The 26905-nt window shown below is 42.0% G+C and overlaps 1 protein-coding gene across 1 annotated transcript in view; it reads right to left on the minus strand.

The window, feature by feature from the left end:
- Positions 1-26905, minus strand: part of LAPTM4B (lysosomal protein transmembrane 4 beta) — a 73303-nt gene that overhangs the window by 3932 nt on the left and 42466 nt on the right. Inside the window, exons 3-6 of the mRNA XM_082601683.1 lie at positions 26103-26176; positions 25617-25739; positions 21673-21771; positions 16502-16597 (exon numbers count right to left, since the gene is read on the minus strand). Coding sequence (XP_082457809.1) covers positions 16502-16597; positions 21673-21771; positions 25617-25739; positions 26103-26176 — 392 coding nt within the window. The remainder of the gene's footprint in view (positions 1-16501; positions 16598-21672; positions 21772-25616; positions 25740-26102; positions 26177-26905) is intronic.

Raw genomic sequence — 26905 nt, forward strand, 5'->3', positions numbered from 1 at the left:
GATCAGGCAGAGAGGAAAGAGGACAGCACTGCAGGTGGGGAGGCAGGAGCACAGGCAAAAGGAGGGAAGCTGGAGGGAGAGCTCCTTCTGGGAACCGAGGGGTTATGATGTGAATGCTTCGGGGAGAACGTGGTGCAGGAGAGGCGGGAAAGACAGGCAAAGACCAGGACATGGAGAGGGCCTTGAGTCCACCTTAAGGAGCTTTTCCAGTCTTTGGCAGCAGTATCTCCACTAGGAAGCCTACAAGTCCCAGCTCCAGCTGAGGAACAAAGTGTATTCTCTACACCAAAGCCATAGCCCTGGCCTCTGCGTCTGCACATCTGACTCAAGGACTAAGCCTCCAGCACCCATGTGTGTGCACGTTACATGCGGTAACTTATAACCAGCAGAAAGAGCTGTGATCAGCAAGAGAAACATTCGATTTTGCATGACTGAGTGTCAGCATTATGCTCCCCGACCTCATTAAACAATTAACTGATTCCTATCTGTCATTATCCTTGGAGAAGGGACCCTAAAGCACAGTGGAGCTACTTAAAAGGGAGTGAAATCAGCCATCACATCCAATTTATTTTTTTCCCTGAGCAAAATGCAACACTCAAACTCCCCAAAATGTTCACAGATGATTAAACACAAAATTTTCTTTAAAAAGAAGAAAAAGTCCTGCACATTTGCCTTTTGCTTGTTAAAAACTTATTTTCATAGTAGGCCTGGCCATTTATTTTCAAACTTGTTTTAAAGTTTCATTTCGAATCATTAACATCCTAATGGCTTTTTTTTTTTTTCTTTCCGGTACGCGGGCCTCTCACTGTTGTGGCCTCTCCCATCGCGGAGCACAGGCTCTGGATGCGCAGGCTCAGCGGCCATGGCTCACGGGCCCAGCCGCTCCGCGGCACGTGGGATCCTCCCGGACCAGGGCACGAACCCGTGTCCCCTGCATCGGCAGGCGGACTCTCAACCACTGCGCCACCAGGGAAGCCCCCTAAAGGCTTTTTCTCTCAAATATTCTATTGCCTTGGACCCTTTAACCAAAGTCAAGATGCCTGGTGAAGACATTCTCCTTTCACTAAGATTCTGACACCCTCAGGCTTGTCTTCACCTCCCCATTACCACATACTAAATGCTGACCATAAAAATACTCTTCACAGAGCACTTCATCTCCTTGAACTACTTTTTTAAAAATTTAATTAATTAATTAATTAATTAATTTTTGGCTGCGTTGGGTCTTCGTTGCTGCACATGGACTTTCTCTAGTTGCGGCAAGCGGGGGCTACTCTTCGCTGTGGTACGCGCGCTTCTCATTGTGGTGGCTTCTCTTGTTGCAGAGCACAGGCTCTAGATGCGTAGGTTTCAGCAGTTGTAGCATACGGGCTCAGCAGTTGTGGCTCGCGGGCTCTAGAGTGCAGGCTCAGTAGCTGTGGCACACGGGCTTAGTTGCTCCACAGCATGTGGGATCTTCCCGGACCAGGGCTCAAACCCATGTCCCCTGCACTGGCAGGTGGATTCTTAACGACTGCACCACCAGGGAAGTCCTCTGAACTACTTTCAATGAAAAGTTCTCCAAACGGAACTGGTTTTAAATTCTGAAGTGACAGTGTCATCTTTTTTTATTATCTAAATGATGTTAATTTTTAATGATGATTTCAAGGAAGGGTTGGTGAAGTCAGGATTGCCATACTGCTTCTATTACAGTCTGTTAATACTGACTAAAAACACTTGCTATTGTTCTTTTCTTCTAACATCAATGAAGTACTTGGAAATCGGAGAAAATAACTATAGGGTCAATTAAGATAGAAGATGCCAATTAAGATGGCATACAACAAAACTGATTAAAACACAATGATTTTGACATTTTTAGAAGCTGGCATTAACAGTTAAGCCCAGTTTTTTATTTTAAAAACTTTAATCATTCACAATGAATGACCAGGACTTCCCTGGTGGCGCAGTGGTTGAGAATCTGCCTGCTAATGCAGGGGACACAGGTTCGAGCCCTGGTCTGGGAGGATCCCACATGCCGCGGAGCAACTAGGCCCGTGAGCCATAACTACTGAGCCTGCGCGTCTGGAGCCTGTGGTCCGCAACAAGAGAGGCCATGATAGTGAGAGGCCCGTGCACCACGATGAAGAGTGGCCCCCGCTTGCCGCAACTAGAGAAAGCCCTCGCACAGAAACGAAGACCCAGCACAGCCATAAATAAATAAATAAATAAATAAATTAATAATTAAAAAAAAAAAAAAAGAAATCACCTGCCAATACAGAGGACACGGGTTTGATCCCTGGTCCTGGAAGATCCCACATGCCACGGAGCAACTAAGCCTGTGTGCCACAGCTACTGAGTCTGCGCTCTAGAGCCCATGAGCCACAACTACTGAGCCCAAGCACCTAGAGCCTGTGCTCTACAACAAAAGAAGCCACCTCAATGAGAAGCCCGTGCACCGCAACGAAGAGTAGCCCCTACTCGCCACAACTAGAGAGAGCCCATGCACAGCAATGAAGACCCAACACAGCCAAAAAAAATAAAAAATAAAATAAAACAATGAATGACCAAAAAATAATCTCTGAGGACTAAAATTATAGGTCACGTTCTACTGTGCTGTCTGGTAAACAGCAGCTACTCAATGAGTAGATAAACACAAATGCATTATATATCTCAGCCACACACCACTTTACTTCAAGCAATATTCAATACAACCAGAACTCTAATCGAAGTACAGACCCTTGGAGTTTGTCTTAATAGGATCTCAACCACAGAGTGACGGATGGTGGAACTCTCTTCCACACAGATGGAAAATCCCTCTTGTCAATGACCCCAGAAGGGCATCTGTTCATTAGGAAGATTAGCAACCATCTATATATAGTATCTCTTAGGAGCTCTTATGCTACGTGACATGTACTGGTGGGAGAGCAGCTCAGCATTCATTTCAATTCAATCCAACAAATATTCGAGGGAAACTTCATTCCCAGCTACATCAACATACAGAACAGTTGGAGGGAGAAATAAATTAACATCAAAGGTTGCAAAATGTAATACCCTGGAATAGAAGGGATTCCAACTGGCCATAAATCTGCAAGTCATTAAAATTTGGAAAACTAATTCCATCAAATAGTAGGAAATAATAAAATGCTCAAGAGGAAAGAACTACTTATTGGGAAAAATAAGAAATGTTTGGATACTATGGTTAGAGTTTTACTGTAATATCAGAGTTAAGGCACTAAAGGCTCATTTGGAATTGTACAGTTTGCTAGGACTACATTACATATAAGTTACAAAAATGTCTTTAGACATTCACAAAATTATGTGCCAAATTTTATGTGTGTGCATTTATTTTCCAGGGGAGAATGTTCAGAGCTCTCATTAGATTCTCAAAGAGCCATCCAGAGATTCTGGGGTCCAGGACTGGTGGGGGGAGGGCAGTACAAGGCACAAGGTAGACTGCACCAGAAGTCTGTCCGCTGGCCCTGCATCCTAATAAGGGTGAGGTAAGTTAAAATGAAATCAAGGCCCAGGATGACAGCTGTGCGGCACCTCATCCACCTTGGAGCAGGAGGAGAAGCCCCAGCAAAGAACGAAGACTGACCAGTTATCTCACAGAGTCAAACATCTGGAAAACATTAATAGGTAATTGAAAGATCTGGGAGACCGGGGTGAGGTAAAAGGTTAAAAACTTGGCAGCTGAAAAAACAAGGCAAATGTTTGCTCGAGGAAAACAAAAATTGTACAAGAAAGGGAATGTACATGACAGAGCTGTGCATGAAACAATAGTCACATCATCAAGGTAAACATTAACTGGTGATGTAACCAAAGAATTTGATGTGACTGTATTAGGTGGATGAAGGCAGTAGAGAATATGGGGAGGAGAGTAGAAGTTACATTCTAGGGCTTCCCTGGTGGTGCAGTGGTTAAGAATCCGCCTGCCAATGCAGCGGACACAGATTCGAGCCCTGGCCAGGGAAGATACCACATGCCGCGGAGCAACTAAGCTCGTGCTCCACAACTACTGAGCCTGCGCTCTAGAGCCCGCGAGCCACAACTACTGAGCCCACATGCCACAACTACTGAAGCTCACGTGCCACAACTACTGAAGCCCGCGCACCTAGAGCCTGTACTCCGCAACGAGAAGCCACGACAGTGAGAAGCCTGCGCACTGCAACGAAGAGTAGCCCCTGCTCACCGCAACTAGAGAAAGCCCACACACAGCAACGAAGACCCAACACAGCCAAAAATAAATAAATAAGTTTATTTTTTAAAAAAACACTATAAATGCAGACGTCTTTTTCCTTTTGTTTTTCTTGGCTCCTTTGTGGGGCAGTGGGTAGGAAGCAAGGGGTACAGTATTCATGAGAGCACAATAGCTCACGAGACCCAGGACTGTTGATAACACATCAGTAACAGTCCCTCAAAGCTGCTTCACAATTAAGATGAACTTGGCAGGATGAAGTTATCACTCCACTCCCTTCTCTGGCCTCAAGAAAATATTAGAACGCAAGACTGCACAGCTGAGACTGATGTTGTTACAGGGATAATCCTAAAGCTGTCCTTATTTATTCAAAGGATTAAAAAAAAAGCAAACCAGTGGTAAACTTAGATTTTAAATACTACCCTGCAAGTCACAAATGACTGTCACAGAGCAAAGTGGAGTGACATCACAGTTGAGAAATGCTACAGTTATAAACAGCAGAGCCCCTGAAGACTTTTAAATCCAGGGATGACAAAACCAGATTTATGTTTTAGATCCATCTGACAGCAACGGAGAGAAAAAACTGAAGAGAAAGTAGAGTTCAAGGCTAGAGGCTAAAAGCCTAACTCTAACAAGTTTAAAGATGACGCCTCAGTTACAGGCTTGGGTGATTAAGTGGACATTGCTACCATTCACTAGAATCTAAGAAAAGCAGCAGATACGGAAGAAACGGAGTGAGCTCTGCAGTGTGATCTCTCTCTGGAGATGACCACAGGATGACTGGGGACATGGGCGCGGAGCTGATCTGGGTCACAAAATCTAAGCTACTTCCTTCAACTCAGTAAAAACAAAAGAGAGAGCAAGACAAATGATTGGTTCAATAGTGTTCATTCATTTCATCAACAAATGCTGGTCATACTATGTACCAGGCACTGGGGATAGCACACCACTGACACCTGTAAGGTCTGAGCCAGCAAACAGCTTATGCGCTAGTGGAGGAGTCTGATAAACAGAGTTTATCTTCCATGGCGAAGTGCAGAGCTTCTCGACCGGTGTCCATTCACAACAGTGCGCCATACAAATGCTGCATTTTCTGTTTGCCACCGTGTTGAGAAGACTGGGGTACCCTGAGGTAGTAGCCAAGAGCATGGACTGTGGAGTCAACCGCGTGGGCCGACAAACTTCCCAACTCGGAGGCCTTGGGCCAGTCACTTCTTTAAGCCTCAGCTTCCTCATCTGTAAATGGGGACGATACCAGTCTGTCTCACAAGGTTAATGAAATGAATAAACCCAAGTAATTCGCTTATTATTAGCGCAGTACATGGCATGCACTAAGGCTCAACAAATCTGAATTTTATTCCATACATTTGTGAAAGGGTGAGATGGCTTGCTGTATTGATCACGATACAAAATAAGACAAATGAATGTTAAAATGACCCAGAAATAAGGCAAAATAGAAATTTTTTGGGTTATCAAGGTTTTATTTCTATATATGGATGCATGGATACATATATACATATTTTGACAAATAAGTATAGAGAGAGGGGGAAAGAGGTAAGTAAGGAGGAGGGGTGTGTGTGTGTTACTTTTTTTCTGGCAGTAAACTAAAACAGGACTTTATAGAATGGATCTTTGTATAAAAGATAGTTTCTTATCTTTGCATAAGAGCTTTAGCTGCGGTCTTTCAACACGTTAGCAACTATTTTGCAAGTGAATTATTCTCTTATTGATTTCCACTATAGTTTGTTAAATATAAGCTGGATTTAGAACTACTGGCGAAATAATAAATGTGGGAGAATGGAAACTTTCTCAGGTAAAAAATATCCTTATAAGAAGGACCAAAAGATCAGGTGCTGCTCTTTGCCATCCCACTTGCAGGAGGGGAAAGCTCTATGCAGGCTCTAAATCCCCTGGGATGGTTCAAATAGTTGTCCTACAAACACCTAGAAAACTCAGCCTAAATTGCCACGAAGGCAGGGGTCTGTGAACGATATGGGCCAAATCTGGCCCGCTGCCTGTATTTTTGTATGGCCTGAGGGCTCAGAATGTTTTTTACATTTTTTAAAAGAAAAACGTTGCGGGCTTCCCTGGTGGCGCAGTGGTTGAGAGTCTGCCTGCCGATGCAGGGGACGCGGGTTTATGCCCCAGTCTGGGAGGATCCTACGTGCCGCGGAGCGGCTGGGCCCGTGAGCCATGGCCGCTGAGCCTGCGCGTCCGGAGCCTGTGCTCCGCAACGGGAGAGGTCACAACGGTGAGAGGCCCGCGTACCGCAAAAACAAACAAACAAACCTCAAACTTCAGGGCAACACAGCCACACACTTGTGTATGTATTTTCTACAACTGCTTTCACACTACAACAGCAGGGGTGAATAGCTATGACAGAGACCATATGGCCCGCAAAGCCTAAAATATTTACTATCTGGCTTTTACAGAAAGAAGTTTGCCTCCACCTGCACGAAGGAAAAGCATTACCCTGAATTCTGACCTTGGAAGATGTGATAATATCAGATGTGAAAGTACAAAGCCCCAAAACAATCGTGTCATTTAGAGGCACTTGAATCTTCCAATGGTCCGTTTAAATTAATCCCAAGTAGCCAAAATATTTTTTTCCTTTACCATTTGTTACACCCCTAATAGTCTACAATGTACCTTGTTTAAAAGAGGCAGCATTTACATTGACACCATATTTGCCTACTTAGATGTGAGCTTCCTTTACTCAGGCCAAACAGGAAAGGGGAAATAGGTAAACCATGAATCTCCAAGATTAACTGAAATAGCCATCTGGGCATTTGCGATAGGATCATCGCAAACAGGAAGTTTGGGCTTATCTTTAAGGCATTTAGAATAACTGTTTCCAAACTTTTAAAATAACTCCACCTATAATATATACCAGTAAACACACACATACACATAACCATTTATTTCTGATTCTAATGTACACATTTTTGCACATTTTAACGCCTGAATTTAGGCTTTGCCTTGTAACTGACAGCACCTAACAATAAGAAGCACCTAAGATAATGGTGCAATTAACAACCAATGGCATCTTGTACTCAACTCAACACACCAGGAGTCGGGAAGAACATAAACAAATTTGGAAGATCCTAGTGAAACCTTCCCCCACCTACAGAAGGAATAATTTCCAAAGACAAATAAGGCGGAAAGTAATTGTATCCTCAATTCACTGAAGAACCAGTATAAACTGTCCTCACCTGATTTTATAGGAGGAAGTCATTACTTCCCTTAATTCTCAGCAGAGAAGCTACTCAAATTCTCTCACAGATTATACTTACAATATAGAATTCATACTTCAAATCTTTCGGATTGGGTCAAAAATCCTCACTGGTGAGATATTTGGGCAGGAAACACCAAAATAATACCGTAGCCCAAATTGAAAGCTAAGATGCACTAAAATATCTAATGTTCAAATAAATATATCTAAAGTAACTATATTTAAAAATATATAGCTTTATCAAAATCAGTATCTTAAGAACTACATTTTTATCTAAAATAAAAATATATAACTATTGAGGAAGGAGAGGGAATGCCCTATCACAGGCATCTCAGCTGCTTCCTCTCCCCGGAGCCTGACTGTGCTGCGCCACCCACTGTGCACATCTCTTTTGGGACGGGGTTCTACCCTGTGTGTTGCACGGGCTGCCAACCAGGCTGTGCTCAGCTGACTGTGCTCGGTGGCTGCCAGGGTACTTTGGCTGGAAGGACTGCTCAGAACCTCAGATCTCAGACTCCCATTTTACCTGTTCTCCTTCCCCACACACTTCCCTCCCTCGAATTAATGGAAAGGGAGAAATATCTTCTGCTTTGTTTTCTAGTATTCAAGAAATCAATCGCGTAATTTCCTATTACAATCTAATCTGTTGTCCACAAGCTTTGCTTTTTCATAGCTGTCACTGTAACACAAACTTCTATATTCTTTTAAAACATCATAAGCCTTTCTTCTGCTGCTACACTGCTCATAATTTTTACGGCAGTAAGGATATTTTATCAAGTGGGCATACCCCTATTTAATCAAACTGGTTCCCAACTACTAGACAATGAAATTGGATACTTTTGCTGTTAAAAAACAATGCCGCGGGCCTCCCTGGTGGCGCAGTGGTTGAGAGTCCGCCTGCCGATGCAGGGGATACGGGTTCGTGCCCCGGTCTGGGAGGATCCCATATGCCGCGGAGCGGCTGGGCCCGTGAGCCATGGCCGCTGGGCCTGCGCATCCGGAGCCTGTGCTCCGCAACGGGGGAGGCCACAACAGTGAGAGGCCCGCATACCGCAAAAAAAGGAAAAAAAAAAAAAAAAAAAAAAAAAAAACAATGCCGCATGAATATCTTACACACTTTTTTTTTTTTTACTACTTCCTTAAGATATATTCCCAGAAACTTCCTTAGAATGTTGAAAAATAAAATTCAATGTGTCCTTTGTCCCTAGAGTAAGATCAACATGGATTCTATTTTGGACATGTGGGATAAAATAAGTCAAGTTCTGAGTGTGTTTTAAAGTAAAACACAATGAAAATAGAGGGTGATTTTATAATTGATTCCCTGCAAAGCTACTCTAAATTTTTCTTACTTGCTATTATAGGAAGATTACAATTGAGCGATTGATTAATATCCTTTATTCACGTTCACAGTGAAAACTGGGTTTATTTGAACTGTTCTTCCAGAACTTGTAGGTGTCAATTATCTATGTGTTGATTTGACTGCTCCAGTTGTTCTCTGGATGAAATAACTGGAAACTTAGATGGGTCAGAGATAACTTCCATCAGATTAGTCTATTTTTTTCAAAAGCTGTATTTTACTGAAGGAGGGAAAGAAACACGAGCTGAGTTAACATCGCACACTGTCAGCTTGCAGCATGGAATATGTTAAAGCAGGGGAAACACTTTCCAGAGGAAATCTCAGCGGGCATCCAGTCCAATCTTATCCACGATGCTTTTCTATCAGAACCAACGGACAAGTCTGTCTGAAGCCACGTGCACACATGAAGCTATTAGGAAAATGCGTGGGGCTGAGTTACAGAAGGGGGGGCTATCTAACACAACAAGGGAACTACAAGGACCTACTGTATTGCTCAATATTATGTAACAACCTAAATAGGAAAAGAACTTGAAAAAAATAGATATATGTATATGTATGTATGTATGAATGAATGAATAAATAAATAAGGCAGCTGCCTTGGTGTCACCAAGTTTACTTCTAACTTTTCTTCCACCTCTTTCTTTAATCCACCCTCCCATTCCTTCCCCTGTGCTAGAGAGCAAAAATAAGCAAACAAAACGAAAAGTCTCACTGTTTTGAAAGTTTGTGACTTGACTTGAGAAGAATCATCAAAATGAATTACTTTCCTGCTTCACCCCTGCTTGTCCTGGTCAATGTACAAGTCCTGTAACTGGAGAGGCTTCTTCCCCCCGCCCCCTCCCCACTGCCTCCTGGACCCCCTGGTTCATACAGGCAGGTGACAGTGGTGAAAGGTCTGTTTTGTGAGGTATGTTTAACGTACATGAATCTGAAATGCCCAGGACTGAAGGAGATCTTCAGAGCCAGCCTCGTTCCTGCCTTTAAATGAAGCCTTTCTCACACAGTTTCCGAAAATCAGTTATGACTTTTCTGAAGAATCTGCAAGATGATGACTATACATTCATCTTGGTAACAGTCTAGTTTCTCAGGTATGAAGGAGCTTCTGAAGTCTAAAAAATCTCTCCAGCTATCAATTTAGTTCATTCCCTCCCCTTCTGTCTCTAGGGGTGGGATGTGGGAAAAGAATAAACATAACTCATGTCACCTAGTCAAGAACTTGTTTCTAATCACATGTAACCTATGCCTAGGAGTAATGAACAAACTAGTTTTTAAAAGCCACAGGAGGGAAAAAAAACAATGGAATTTTTTATGCACAATTTTTGAAAGTCATTGAGAGGACTACTAAATAAATCCACCCCACCTCCAACCCTTCTAAGTCAACTGAGAGTGTTTTGTGGCTTTCTGACAGCCCAAGGTCAGCCTTAATTAGTATCAGCCTCTCAGGGATATCTACAGGGAAATGACTGCTGGGGAGATAATCTGGCCTTTACCAGGTCACTGACTTTTTTCTTAACTGTGTTTTTCAAGCAGTCAGGCTCAAAAGGCAGCCCCACACAACAAAACACTTTTTTTTTTGCCATGCCACATGTCTTGTGGGATCTTAGTTCCCCAACCAGGGGCTGAACCCGGTCTCAGGCAGTTAAAGTCCTACCCACTGGACCTCCAGGGACTTCCTGGCAAAACACTTTTTTGAAGTCAGAACAATAAACCTGTATATTGTGTTCACCAAGATTAGCACCTGCAATATGATATGGCATAACGGACTCCATGAAGTTTAAAATTTTCCTATTGATCCCTAAATAGCCATTTTCCTACATTGCCCAAGACTATGATCCTTTTATCTGAAATCAGAATTTCGGATACTATTTTGGATAAACATTCATCTCACTGCTTTTAAAGTGCCCCAACTGATTCCCTCCTCATGGATTTAACACAACACTGGGTACTGCCATGACTCAAGTCTGCACTGGTATTAGCAGATTAAGAGGTTTTTTTGCTTTGTTTTGTTTTTGTTTTTTTTGGCGGTACGCGGGCCTCTCACTGTTGTGGCCTCTCCCGTTGCGGAGCACAGGCTCCGGACGCGCAGGCTCAGCGGCCATGGCTCACGGGTCCAGCTGCTCCGCGACATGTGGGATCTTCCTGGACCGGGGCACGAACCCGTGTCCCCTGCATCAGCAGGCGGACTCTCAACCACAGCGCCACCAGCAGGGAAGCCCAAAAGGGTTTTTAAAATCTCGATTTGCATAAATTTTAAGGTGAAAGAAATCTGTTTCTACTATTTAGTATTTTAATACATTTTTCCTCTTAAGGCCAGATTTTGATGAAGGTAGGGGAGAGAATGTGGTATTATGTATTATATATCCAGAATGTGATTTCTATTGAATACAATGTTCTAAAGGGAAGGCTGCATCTCTCTAGGGTACCTAACCGTGTATGGCAGTGACTCAAAGGGACACCTTGGGATATTTTAAATTTCCAAGGAAAACACTACAAAGCCTGCTAGGTACTACACTAACTACTACTCTTAAGTTGTCTGGACCTGACTACTTAATGAAATGAACAGCTAGGTATGTCTTCTGGCCTAAGGGCATCATGAAAAAAATACCAAGACCCTAAGAGGCATTATGAACTAACAGAGTTTGTGACCTCTCTGTCTTAAGGCATTTCTTTCAAAGGTTTTTGCTTTGCTTTAGTTAGGAAACTGGAGCAATTAATCCATAGAGTGATCTCCAATATATAATAACGCTATCTATTCTCCCTGAGTAGTATTTGGAAAAGTAGATACCTGGCCAATAATATGTGTACTGTTTTAGAGAAGAAAAAAGCAGCACATTTATTTTCTACCAACAAGAGCCCCAGTATCTTTCCATAGAGGTCACCCTGAGACTCTTCAGCCTGGGAGAAAAGCCACCTGGCTTAATACTTGATAGGAAGTGAAAGGCACAATGTGTCCGTGTGGATTCCCAATAAAGACATGGACAAAAGAGAAACATACATGATGACACACTATGAGGATCTTAATATAGCTACGGAGACCAGGGAAAATAACAGAACTAGATCATTCCAGGCCCCACTTAGGATCTGAGAGTGAGGCTCCAGTATTTTTTTTTTTTTAATTAGAACTCCTTTAGTTCTTGAACTCCTTTAGTACTAGTCAAAACAACCTTTAAATATGCAGAGCCCTCTTTAAAAGAAAAATCTATTCTCCAACCCTAGAAATACAGATTATGGTCTCTACTGAAAGGAAGCAGGGGTCCTTGGAGAAACAGCTGATTCCAGGTGTGGAACATATTATGAACAAGATGAGCCCAGAACAGCAAGGAAGCGATCACACTACCAGAGACGTGTAAAAAGACTCAGACGCCAACTTGAAGAGGCTCCAACTGGGCAAAGACGGCATAATTAGGACACTCGTAAGGATGTTAGCTACGTTGTAGCTGTTTAGAGGAAGATTTTGGTTTTCCCCTTAGAAAGTCTTAAAATAGGTATGGAATAGTAGGTAAATTTTATTTAGGCTTACTGATAAAATTAATCAAAATAGCTGTACTTTTCAACGGAACATCCCCAGCTCTTCTAATAACAGGCCTCTTTTCATTAGTTCATTTATTACATAAAAAAAAAACAAAAAACAAAACCCCTCACTGGTCATCACTAGAGAATGATGGGCCAACGTGTCATTTTGAAAACTGATAAAGAGAACAAAAGCATATATATTTATCATTGTCCCAAGTACCACTGGGTAACTAAATAATAGTACATGAGGGAAAGTTTCTCTTTATAGAAATATTCCAGCTAATAAATGAAAAATGATAGCATGTCATCATATTGCAATTCCTAATGAATTGATGATATCAATGGTTGTTGACATCCCAGAAAGACAGAATCAACCAGACATCACCTGCATCCTGATGGAAGAAAAATTATCAACTATAAAGCAATCTTACAAAAAAAGGAAAATGGGAATAGAAATATAGAAAGCATTTAGATCCAACTACTAATTTACTGGAAATACAGAGATCTATATTATAGGTATGCAATCAGTAAACTCTAGTTTGTGGACCAGTTGTTTCTTTAAAAAAATTACAAAGTCTTAAAATGCATACTGACCCGCAGATCCTGTTTCAAATAAACTGCTAGGAAAATTAACATGAGTCGATTGAAAATCTAAATACTCACTGGATATTTTATATTAAGGAATTATTATTTTAGATATAGTAAGTACTCTTTAGAAAAATATCCAAATACCATTATTTTTTAAATATTTATTTATTTATTTTTGGCCGCATTGGGTCTTCAGTGCTGTGCACGGGCTTTCTCTAGTTGTGTCGGGCGGGGACTACTCTTCATGTTGTGCGCAGACTTCTCATTGCGGTGGCTTCTCTTGTGGAGCACAGGCTCACGCGCAGGCTTCAGTAGTGGTGGCGCGTGGGCTCAGCAGCTGTGGCTCACAGGCTCTAGGGCACAGGCTGAGTAGCTGTGGCACACGGGCTTAGTTGCTCCGTGGCATGTGGGATTTTCCTGGACCAGGGATCGAACCCGTGTCCCCTGCATTGGCAGGCAGATTCTTAACCACTGCGCCACCAGGGAAGCCTTATTTTTTAAAAAACAGTCTTTAAAAACTCTGCCAGAAAGCTGAGACTTCAGGTGGTGATCTATCCCTATTTTGAAGCGGACTATCCGTGCAAGCTATGAGAAATGATAAAACTCCCTTCCCCAGGAATACCATTCTTTGTTTTAAAAAGGAAAAAAAGGTTCGCTGTGAACTTTTAGAAAGTAGAAACATATCATCAGTTTCCTTATCTTAAAGATGGCGAGTTGATACAGAATGACTGAGAAGATAATGACAAATAATAATGATCATCAAGCAATTCCCCAGGACCTTTTGTCAGCACACAAGGAAACAACCACAGCTGGCACTAGTCCATGGTCCCAAACCCTAGTTACTACAAACTACTGCCAAGCTGGAAGCCTTTCTGAAGAAAGGTCTATTATTAGAAGAGCTAGGATGTCCAGCTGGGAAGTACAGCTATTTTTGAGTGTATGTTAGCCTAAATACAGCTTACCTGCTATCCATACCTAATTTTGAATCTTTCAAAGGGCGGAAAATAAAACTTCCTCTAGAAAGCTAGTTGGATGCATTTTAGGGACTCACTCATGATTCTTAAATTCTCTAAGCACCCCAATTTCTACAATTTCAGAATATCCTTTGATTTCAGGTGTATTTATACAACGTGTACCCAGCCCTTCCACCTTGCTTCTACTAAAAACACACACAACCCTTCAGAAAGCCATGAAAAAACAACCACCAGAAGTATATCCAAACAAACACATACGATATGGGCATTATCTTCTCTGAGATACTTTTCAAAGATGGTAGTTTTGTTAAGTCCCACACATTCATAATATTTAGGATGGGGCTCTAACATATCTTGCTTGTTTAGCAGTTTTACTGTTCCTCAAAACTAAAAATGTCAAACCTTTTAGATTTTTCATTAGTTCAGCAGGACAATAAAAGTACTCTGAGATGTCTTTTTAAAGGAAAAACAGAAAGATACTGATAGATAACTAATACTCAGAAACTCAGAGAGAAGGAAAAAATTCTTTCCACCAGTAATTTTATCAAAATTATAGTAACTGTGAACAGTTACTTCTTTAAAGAGATCTACTGACCCAAGAGGGATTCTCTAAAGGGTTAGGAGGCAGGATGTGTCTACTATGATCAGTGCAAAGGATTCTGCAGGGCCCCTGAAGGGCCCCCCAGCACCTGGGCACGCTGGGTTTGTGCATCTGATCCCGGCAGAGCCTCCTCTTAAACCACTGCTCACGCACTTCTGATTCAAACCAATGATTCCTTGCTGAGGACTTAGGAAAACTATTCACGTATAATACGCTTTCTCTCAGAAATTCACAGAGATCTCAGTGATATCAGCTTGCACCTGTGTATTTAGTATAAAGTCTGAAGTTGTTTTATCCCCATTTTATACACAGGGAAGTCAAGTCAGGGACAGACTAAATTACTTCAGTAAGGCCAAAGAGTAAGCAAGTCACCACAATTTAAAAAACAAAACCAGGGCTCCCCTGGTGGCGTAGTGGTTGAGAATTCGCCTGCCGATGCACGGAACACGGGTTCGAGCCCTGGTCTGGGAAGATCCCACATGCCATGGAGCAACTAAGCCCGTGTGCCACAACTACTGAGCCTGTGCTCTAGAGCCCATGAGCCACAACTACTGAGCCCATGTGCCGCAACTACGGAAGCCCACGTGCCTACAGCCCGTGCTCCACAACGAGAGAAGCCACTGCAATGAGAAGCCCGTGCGCACACCACAATGAAGAGTAGCCCCCGCTCTCCACAACTAGAGAAGGCCCATGCACAGCAACGAACACCGAACACAGCCAAAAATAAATAAATAAAATAAATAAAATTTAAAATAAATAAATAAATAATACAAAACTCCATTCCAGTTTAGAACAGACACACCATTTATATTTATCCTGTCATCTGTCCTGTCCCTTCTGTCCCCTCCAATCCTATCCACCTGGACCCATCCCACAGGCTCATGTCACCCATCCTTTCCATTAACCACTCCTCGAGCACTTACGTGTACTGAGCATCACACGTGGTGATGGAGACACAGGGAGATTAGTACCTAGAGGACTTGTACTTTTACCACGAGCCAGGCAAGATAATTACATAAAGGACAAATGATTTTGAGGACTCTTCCAGTGAAGTCATGTTTCTCAAAATCATATTTGATAGGTTTAAAAAATTTAAGTATGAACAACTAGTGGCAGAACACAGATCATCTAAATTCTTTTACTAAGGTTTTCATATGCGGGGCAAGTTTTAAAGATACAGTAATCTCTGCCATTCTTATCTCTCTACCTATAAAATCACATTTTTAAGTTTAATTTCACATGTCAAGTGAGATAGTATAGTCAAACTATGCAGAATTGATACCTAGAATTACCTACCATGTTTTTTTTTAAATAAATTTATTTATTTACTTATGGCTGCATTGGGTCTTCGTTGCTAAGCGCAGGCTTTCTCTAGCTGTGGTAAGCGGGGGCTACTCTTCTGTGTAGTACGCGCGCAGTCTTCTCATTGCGGTGGCTTCTCTTGTTGCGGAGCACAAGCTCTAGGCATGCGGGCTTCAGTAGTTGTGGCTCACGGGCTCTAGAGCACAGGCTCAGTAGTTGTGGCGCACGGGCTTAGTTGCTCCGCGGCATGTGGGATCTTCCTGGACCAGGGCTCGAACCCATGTCACCTGCATTGGCAGGCGGATTCTTAACCACTGTGCCACCAGGGAGGCCCTACCATGGTTTTTTAATAATGCAGGTTTAAGATACGTAAATGTTGGGACTTCCATGGTGGTCCAGTGGTTAAGACTCCATGCTTCCAATGCAGGGGGCATGGGTTCAATCCTTGGTCAGGGAACTAAGATCCCACATGCCACTCAGCCCCCAAAAAAAAAAAAAAAAAAAGATACATAAATGTGGAGAGGCACATATATTATCTATTTGTAATGTTTTTTTAAATGAACCAGAGTTGAGCCAACTAGATTTTAATGTCTTGTAAGGAAAACAAAACACATTTCATTCAACTATGAATCCTCTGATGACTAAGCAGCTCATGAATACGTTTCAACAACAGTAAAAAAGCAGCAAACACAAGAAATATTTAGAAGCCATCGTACAGTTGATGTGTGGAGATCTCCACGTGAAGTGACATCACACCTACCGTAGTGTCATTGCTGGTAACATAAACCAGGACGTCAGAGGAGTTCCTGCCATTGATGTATCGGTAGCAGTTCCAAACACAGCTGATCAAGTAACCCTGTAAGTAAGTAGTGATTGTTAGAGATTTAATTTTCAAAGTTCAGACAATTTACAATATCATCATGGATAAAGCCATATTGCAAAATGTTCATTTATGTAAATTTTAAACACACATGAACTCTACTAAACCGAAAAGGCTTTTAAATTACAAATGATGGATATAGTAGCTTTCTGGCCAAGGGTGATACTGTAGCCTTACTACGCAGAAGGTAATGGGGAAGGGTGGGGCTGAAAGGAGAAAGAGAATTTCCAAGAAAAGGAAGTTGAAAGGAGCAATCGCCGCAAACACTTACTGCCCACAAAGAACAATCAATTCATTAGCCGATTCTCATCACACTTTAACTCTGGGTCTTTCGGATCGTTATTCTATATCATTATATATGATTTTATAATACTAGTCAACTTTTTTTTTTTTTTTTTTTTTTTTTTTTTTGCGGTATGCAGGCCTCTCACTGCTGCGGCCCCTCCCGCTGCGGAGCACAGGCTCCGGACGCGCAGGCTCAGCGGTCATGGCTCACGAGCCCAGCCGCTCTGCGGCATGTGGGATCCTCCCGGACCGGGGCACGAACCCGCGTCCCCTGCATCGGCAGGCGGACCCCCAACCACCGCGCCACCAGGGAAGCCCCAAGTCAACTTTTTTTAAAAAAAAAATGTTCATAGCACATTAATTTGCTCTGTGGTCAGTACAATTCACTAAAACATTTCCATTTTCACAATGAAATATCCACAGAAGATAATTAAAATTAAGGTCCAGAATAAAGACATGCTGGAAATAAAGCATGAGCTCATGGGAGATGTTTATAATACGAAGTCTTTGTACTTTCATTCCAATCATGTGTAATCAGATTAAAACAAAATGATTTCAAAGCCCCTTTCTAGCTTTGAAATTCTTTAATTAAAAGGTTAAAGATGTGGAAAAAACGGAGCCCTCCTACACTGCTGGTGGGAATGTAAAACGGTGTTGCTTTAGAAAGCAGTCTGGAAGTCCCTCAAAAGGTTAAACTGTTAAATGTGGGGACTTCCCTGGTGGTGCCGTGGCTAAGAATCTGCCTGCCAATACAGGGGATCGAGCCCTGGTCCGGGATGATCCCACATGCCGCGGAGCAACTAAGTCCGTGCACCACAACTATTGAGCCTGCGCTCTAGAGTCTGCGTGCCACAACTACTGAAGCCCACGCGCCTAGAGCTCGTGCTCCACAACAAGAGAAGCCACGCAATGAGAAGCCCACGCACCACAAAAGAAGACCCAACGCAGCCATAAATAAATAAATAAATAGACAGTTAAATGTGACCTGGTGGCTCCACTCCAAGGTATATACCCAAGAGAAATGAAAACATATGTCCACACAAAAACTTGTGCACAAATGTTCACAGCAACATTATTTGTAACAGCAAAAGATGAAAAACAATCCAAATGTCTGTCAACTTAGGACTGGATAGACAAACAAAATATTCCATTGTATGGTATATTCATACAATGGAATATAATTCAGCAATAAAAAGGAAGTTCTGATAACATGCTACAGCATGGATGAACCTTGGAAATGTCAAGGAAGCCAGTCACAAAGGACCACATATTACATGATTCCATTTATATGAAATGTCCAGAAGAGGCAAATCCATAGAGACAGAAAATAGATTAGTGGTTACCAGGGGATGGGGGTAAGGGCAAATGTCATACGGTAAAAGTGTTCTAAAATTACATTGTTTAACCACAGAGCTGTGTTTATACACCTCCGTGAATATATTAAAAACCAGTAAATTGTACACTTAAATGGGAGAACTTTATGATATGCAAATTATATCTCAAGAAAGTTGTTTTATAAAAAAAGAAGACATTTAACAACAAAAGGAGTGCTTGTCAACACTTTTCAGAAGAGTGAGGTAAATGTTCTGTTGTGCACTCAGAATGCTGTCTTAAGCTGCATTCATACTTGGTGGTGATTATTTCCTACAGTGAGACTTCCTGTGATAATGTTAATATGAAAATGCATAATGCTATTTTAGTAAAGTGTTTTCTGAATGGTGGTAAACTGAAACCAGAGATCAACAATGAGAAAGAGATGGAAAGGGCATTTTTCTTGAACAATATGTTGAATTTACTCAAATCTTCAGTCTACTCAACAACGCTCTTGCTTCTCTATTAAAACAAACAAACAAACAAAAAAACACTGGACTCATTGAGAATTTTAACACAAATAAAAATGGAATGCTTGGACATATTCTGTTGGGTACTATGTAAGAAGGCTAACCAGTCATCCATTATTTTAGCAGTGAACAGAAGGTTCTTTTAAGACAAGAACTCTTTCTGATGTGAGGCCTCCAAAATGACAAATCTGTAACTGAAGGTTAAACTCCGGAGGGGAAATACCCAGTGTCTGGGGCCCAATATGCCCAGTCAGCATTCTTTTTTTTTTTTTTTTTTTTTTTTTTTTTTTATGCTGTACATGGGCCTCTCACTGTTGTGGCCTCTCCCGTAGCAGAGCAAAGGCTCCAGACACGCAGGCTCAGCGGCCATGGCTCATGGGCCCAGCCACTCCGCGGCATGTGGGATCTTCCCGGACCGGGGCACGAACCCGTGTCCCCTGCATTGGCAGGCGGACGCTCAACCACTGCGCCACCAGGGAAGCCCTCAGTCAGCATTCTTGAATGCCCCCTGCAACACAAGGAGCGTTCACCCACTCAACACTCTGATGGGAGAAAAACCTGGCCTGTTGTCTCTAAACTTATTTCAATGACCAATAACTTATTTCAATGACCTTATTTCCTATTTGACATTTCTGTAATCTTGAATAAATTAAATATTTGGTATATTTCCCAAATAGACTTGCACTGACAAGAGTACATCCGTCATCTACTTGCAGAACTAGGTGGTAAGCGTTGTTCCCTTTACTCAATTAATCTCACAGTCACCCTTCACAATGTTTTCTTAGCTATTACTGCTATTTGGTAAATGAAGAAACCAAGGCTCTGGTCACATAGCTATATGGCAGTGACACAAGGTAAATCTAGGTCCTCTGACTCAAAATCTCAAGTAAGCATTTCCGATAAAGATGTAAATGCCTACACAGTTAAAATGCCTTTTTTGAGAGCAGTGGGAGGTTCCGGCTTCTGGGTAATGGCACAGGGTAGCTTGGTCAGACTAACCTTCTTCCAGGTAAAAATGGTAAAATCTGGAATAAACACACACAGACACACAGACCCTACTTGAAAGCAGGGCTGAAGGGCCCAGAACAGGCAGAAGCTAAAGGGGAGTCTACCCTTGAGTGGCAAACTGCAGTGAGTGGGATTTGAGGGTCTGAAGCCTGTTGCCAGCGGCTCTGCCCACTCTCCACACAGCTGGTGGTCTGACTGAGAAGCCAGGAAGTTGGGGTGTTGGGGTAGGAGCTGCAGGGGCAGGAAGCCTCAACATCTGTGTATAAAATTCACCCGGGGGGCTTCCCTGGTGGCGCAGCGGTTGAGAGTCTGCCTGCCGATGCAGGGGACATGGGTTCGTGCCCCGGTCCGGGAGGATCCCACATGCTGCGGAGCGGCTGGGCCCGTGAGCCATGGCCGCTGAGCCTGCGTGTCCGGAGCCTATGCTCCGCAACGGGAGAGGCCACAACAGTGAGAGGCCCGCGTACCGCAAAAAAAAAAAAAAAATTCACCCAAATCCTTGACCACTAAGCCACAAATGCAGTAACAAGCCATGCAGAGTATGTTGTATGGAGGGCAATGCAGACCTCAGTGACTTTCAATGAATCATTTTCTTTCTACTCCTCTTCAACACATTACCATTTAAAATGACTTTTCTCCCTAAATGCAGCTTCTTCAAAACTCACCAAGGCTTGGTTTTTAAAGAATTTGGTAATTTTATGCCAAAATAAAGACAATGAAAGATGTTAAGAATTAAAAGTTCAAGGTCTAACTTGAGAATTTTCTACTTATTACTAGCACACAAGCACAAATTATAATGATGTTTTTATTATTAGGTTTACAAAGATGAAAAATAGCGCTCGACAGACGAGGGTGAGGGAAACATGGCAGATGGGAGTGCTAAGGCATTCAACTTTAGGGGAGATCAATTTGACGAACTGTCAGAAACCTTCAAATTATGCATACCCTCTAATTTCAGGAAATAGATCTTGAGAAAATAAGTGTATAAGTATACAAAAGATGTATTTAATCTAATATATTCATTGCCGTACTATTTATAAGTGAAAAAGTAGGAACTATCTCAATGTCCAACAATAACTAATTTATAAAAATGATAAATTCATAATAGACTGTTAACAGAATAATGTTCAAAATCGATTACATTTTAAAAATAAATTACAGGGGGCTTCCCTGGTGGCGCAGTGGTTGAGAGTCCGCCTGCCGAGGCAGGGGATGCAGGTTCGTGCCCCGGTCCGGGAGGATCCCACATGCCACAGAGCGGCTGGGCCCGTGAGCCATGGCCGCTGAGCCTGCGCGTCCGGAGCCTGTGCTCTGCGGCGGGAGAGGCCACAACAGTGAGAGGCCCGCGTACCGCAAAAAAAAAAAAAAAAAAAAAAAAAAAAATTACAGGGACTTCCCTGGTGGAGCAGTGGTTAAGACTCCACGCTCCCAATGCAGGGGCCCCGGGTTTGATCCCTGGTCAGGACACTAGATCTCACATGCATGCCGCAACTAAGAGTTCGCATGCCACAACTAAGGAGCCTGCGTGCTGCAACTAAGGAGCCCTCCTGCTGCAATCAAATATAATAAATGAATAAATAAATATTTAGGAAAACCCCCCACAAATTACAAAAGAATGTATACAGAGACTTGTAATGGATGCTTCGGTACTTAATACATACCACATAAATGTACAATATTATATTAATTTATTTCCATCCAAATAGATTTTAGAAGAACCCTGGGTTGGCCTGTGGAAGTTTGGTTAGTGTTTATCTCTCTCATATAGATAAGCGAAGGAAGAGAATTGTGAGGAATTCAAAAAGCAGTTCAGAAATCTAAAACAAGATAACAAACTAACGGAAGTTTGCTTACGTCTTTAGCATTCATGAATACATTTAGTAATATTTAGACCATAAGTAAAATCTTCATGCTTACCTTAAAAGTCAAGATAATGCTGATAAACAGAAGAATAATAAGGACCAAACAGGTAGGATTCACTGACATGATATCATCTTTGTAAGGAAAATCAGGAGGCTACAAAAGAAAAGTACTTCATTAGCAAATCTCATTAATGATCCAGGATTCTATTCCATAAGCATTAACCAGATGTGCTTATCAGAAAGCAACTAATTAAAGCAGATAGTTATTATTTAAGGACACTACAACATTTCTAGTCTACCTCTACTAAAGAAAAAGCTATAAACAGTGTGATGGGGAGAGGCTAGTCTGTTCTTAATTCAGGCAGTAACTCTCAAAAAGAAAATTCAGTGGAAGATTCATGAGGCGTAAAGACCTAATTCTGCCCTCCAACCATATAGAAAGTTAGAAGTCAATGGTCTTTACAACACCTCAAAATTTGGATTTTCTGCCAATTCTGGACCATTCTAATGGGCTTGTGTACGGCAAGGGGGAGAACCCTATTAAAATAGTGCCTTCTTAATATAGAGCATATTTGCTGATGCTACTTCTCCTCAAAGAGCAGAACCTTTATATTAGTAGGTATTTACAGCATTTTAAAAAAATCAAAACTATTATATAGAATGGATAAACAAGGTCCTACTGTATAGCACAGGGAACTATATTCAATATCCTGTGATAATAATTGAAAAAGAATATGAAAAAGAATATGTATATACATATATAACTATCACTTTGCTGTACAGCAGCAATGAGCACAACATTGTAAATCAACTATACCTGAATTAAAAAAAAAAAAACCCAAAAAACAAAAGACACAAGTCCTACCATCTGACCATAATGATTAACTAACTACCAGGTCAAAAGAAACCCTTTTAGGAGGACTGAAATCTGCTACTATGGTTCACGGGGATGACAGGATGTCACCGTGAATCTCGTGCTCAGCACTGATCGAAGCTCTCATTGCAAACGGCTTACACAGTGTGCACAGAAGGCAGCCCCGTGTGCGGTCACCCTTCATCTCTCCTCACCACCCACTACTATGTGTCTGGATCCCACGTGAGCAGTATTCCCAGACATAACAAAGGAGAAAACTCATGACTCATGTGCCTGGCTCCTCCTCCCCAGGATGAGCCTCGCCTAGTGGTTTTCAGAGTCTCCTTTCACTCTGGCAAAATACCTAAGGAATAAAATCTAAGTCACTTTTTGTGATCAGCTCATCAAACTGGCCCCTGCCCTTGGAGCCTAAAAAGGCTGTCTGTAGTACTGATCTCAAAGGGCAAAAATAAAACAAACTGATGTTATTTACAAGACCAACGCAAAATCATACTGTTTCCAGGAATATGGGGAAAAAAACAACCACCGCTATTACAGTGGAAATACATGAGCCTTTCCACAAAGATCTTTACACTCTTTCCCCCAGAAAAGTGAACGTGGTTTCTACATCCAGTTAAGACCTATAAAAACACACACATAACTTACTTTAACTGTGTTTTACAAGACTCCACATAAAAAGAACTGGCGCTAGGATTAAGTGGTGCTCTCTAGCAGCCTTCTCAGATAAGCCTCCCCAGATTCACTGTATATCTCAACTTGTCAACAGGAGGGGCAATATCAGCGGAAATTTCACGTCCCCTTTCAGTGCCGTCTCTTAGGCACTGTGATAACCTGCAGGCCTCGCTCATCCAGCCCAGACTGATCTTCAAGTCGAACGTGCAGAAGATGCCTACTTGTATTATTTGGTTTAAAATTATAAATAAAAGTAGATAGTGAGTTTTTAAACTGATAGGAGGATTATTGTGAGCACCACCAATATTAGGACTTTACAACTGGGTACAGAGTGACTGAACAATGCAGGTGGAACAGGAAGTCTTGGTCGTATCCTGAGTGTTCTAAACGCTGGCCCGCACATTAGCCTTTCTCCTCCTTATAAATCTCCAAATACATGGGATGGAGCACACAATATACTCTTCAAGTAGTCAGAACTGTCATGTGACTTGCCTTGGTGTCCCCTTACTCCATACCACCCTCTCCCGGCCCCCTCACGTGATGGGCTCTGTCGAGATCATGTTTCCTCCACAGTTCCAGGATGATTTTAGGAGCTCAGTGCCAGATCGTTATTACAGAGTAAAATTCAAGTCCTTAAAGACAGAGGTAATTCTACAGCCTGTTCATCACATATAAGCCCCCTCATGCAGAAACACTTAGCTGTTATCACAAGAGATGATACATAAAATTAGCACATGGAAAATAACAACAGAATTTTCTTGACACTACACTCTACGAAAACGTAGATTTGTTTCTAAGAAACAAAAAGAAGCTATTTCTTACAACAATGACAACCTAATACTTTTAAGGAGCAACACACTGGAGGCTTTTCATACTAGGTCTGTTGAGTACTAGTCACATGATCTGGGCAGACTGCCAAAAGATCACAGACTCCTGTGGCCACACTTCCTACCTGGCTCCAATCCCTCCATCCCTCTCTTCGGCTCCATCCCCTCCATCCCTCTTTTCCACTGAACTTCTTGACCTCCATTATCACATCAAACCCCCAGTCTGTATCTCCATCCCAGAAAAATCCTGTTCCTTCCCCCATGCTCAGAAACTACTATTTTTTTAAAAAGGAAATATGTATGTATGTATGTATGTATGTATGTATGTATGTATGTATGTATTTATTTATTTATGGCTGCATTGGGTCTTCGTTGCTGCGCGGGGGCTTTTTCTCTAGTTGTGGTGAGCGGGGGGGGGGGGCTACTCTTTGTTGCAGTACGTGGGCTTCTCATTGCAGTGGATTCATTTGTTGTGGAGCACGGGCTGTAGGTGCGCCGGCTTCAGTAGTCGTGACGCATGGGCTTAGTTGCTCCGCGGCATGTGGAATCTTCCCGGACCAGGGCTTGAACCCGTGTCTCCTGCATTGGCAGGCAGATTCTTAACCACTACATCACCAGGGAAGTCCTCAGAAACTACTATGAAAACTGAAGACTGAACATTCTATTCTCTCCATTTAAAGCATTCTAAGATTTTGAAGAAATTAAATTTTAAGGTACATAATTTAAAACACAAAGATTAAAAAATGTGAAGGCACAGAAGTACTCTAATCTCACACCCTCCATGAGCTTCTTAATAGCCAGCCACCAATATTCACTCATATGGTCACAAAGGACATTTAATATTGTAGAAAACCAGCCCCAGAAAGAAGTTTGGGGCTTCCCTGGTGGCACAGTGGTTAAGAATCTGCCTGCTAATGCAGGGGACACGGGTTCGAGCCCTGATCCAAGAAGATCCCACATGCCATGTAGCAACTAAGCCCGTACGCCACAACTACTGAGGCTGCACTCTAGAGCCCGTGAGCCACAACTACTGAAGTCCGCATGCTTAGAGCCCATGCTCCGCAACAAGAGAAGCCACTGCAATGAGAAGCCTGCGCACCGCAACGAAGAGTAGCCCCCGCTCGCCGCAACTAGAGAAAGCCTGCGTGCAGCAACGAAGACCCAACTCAGCCAAAAATAAATAAATAAATAAATAAATAAATTTTTTTAAAAAAAGAAGTTTGAAGAAGAAAGGGGTTCTATGGTCAAATAAGTTCAGGAAACAGTACATAGTAGAGTTCCACTTTTCCCATACACATCAGAGGCAAAAGGCTATCCTCTGCTGATAATTGAGCAAATTGTATTTTACAAAAATAAGACAATTAGTAAGTAGCTTGTAAATTAGGCAGGCACCTCTAATTCCATCATCACCAGCTTACCTACCTCAGGGGGTTATGTTTTCCCAAAAAGCATTCTAAGAGATAAAAAACCTTATCTTTATTCAAAAATCTCTAATCAGTAACTCAGATGCAAGTTAAAACGCCACAAATTAACATGTGTGTGTATGTTTATCTCTACATCTTTTATATTTCTATCTTAACCAGGTCTCCCTCACAAAGAGACATAGTAATTATAAAGGTCATATACCAGCTGTCGTATGTATTCCTGGATGGAGTTTGGATAAACAAGCACAGTGACTGCAACCAAGGTGTTCAGGGCAAAATCAAAGATCTGGTAACAGAAGAATGGGATGATCCAGGCCGCATGTTGCTAAACATAAGACAGGACAGGATGTTAATATTTAATATGTTCAATATTACAAAACATTATTTTTTTGAATTCAGAGAAATCTTTTCTTAATCTGAAGGGAAACGGAGGAGTGGAAGTTCACTAAAGTGTGTCATGATGGCAACTTGCTAAACCAAACAAAAGCAGTCAACCAGCAAGCCTCAGTGAACACTTCTGAGACTGTAACACTGGTTTTCCACGTAACATTAGCAAGAGATTTAAGCTTTTAAAGATTCTTACAGGAAACTAAGAACAATCATTCCTTACTTCTTACAGATAGCTGCACAGATTACATCTGTAAGGGACCAAGGAAAAGGCCCAGGACCTTATTTCTAAGCTGCTTACCTTGTATGCTCCATACGTAGCCATTGCACAGATCAGGATCATGAGAAGAGAAATTGCGATAGCAATACACATGTCTGCAAAAAAAGTTTTTTTAAAAAAAGAAAGAAAATCAGTAGTAGCTCCACTGTTTTAACATTTTTTACAGTCACTCCTCAAAGGCAGTTTGTTTATAAACCAATTATAGACAAGAACTTTATACTAAGTTAAACACCAGAGTTCCTTTGGAATCTGAGACGATGATTGTTAATGGAAGCAAAGTGCCTAAAAGATTTTCTCCCTAAATCACACATAGGTCTATATTAAATATATCTATAAATATATCTATGTATATATATTTCAAAGTTTGGTTTTCTGGTCCACTGAAATATATATATAACAAATGAGGTATTCTTTTCCTTATCAGGACCTTTATGTCTCTGTTTAGTCTAGAGCCTGCCAACCTCTCCAATCTCCTCTCATCTCATCCCACACTTTCTTACTCACTGTAATCCAGCGATACCATTTAGTTCACTAAACACAGCCAAATCATCCCATGCCAGGGCCTCACATTTGCAGTTCCCACTGAATAGAAGAAATGTCGCTCATATTTTCACATGATTGGCTCCGCCTTTTTAATCATTCAGCTCAACACCTCCAAGATCTTCCCTGGCCATCCTAGCTAATGTGACCCTCCCAGTCATGCCCACGTGACTGCTGTATTTTCTTTACAGCACGTTTCACTACTATCTTGCCTATTCGTGTACTGTCTGTCTCTGCCAGAGGAACCTTCCTGAGGGAAAGGAGCTGCTGTGCCTCGTTCACTA

This window comes from Mesoplodon mirus (genome assembly GCF_964341445.2).
Source record: "Mesoplodon mirus genome assembly, chromosome: 16".
Lineage (NCBI taxonomy): Eukaryota > Metazoa > Chordata > Mammalia > Artiodactyla > Ziphiidae > Mesoplodon > Mesoplodon mirus.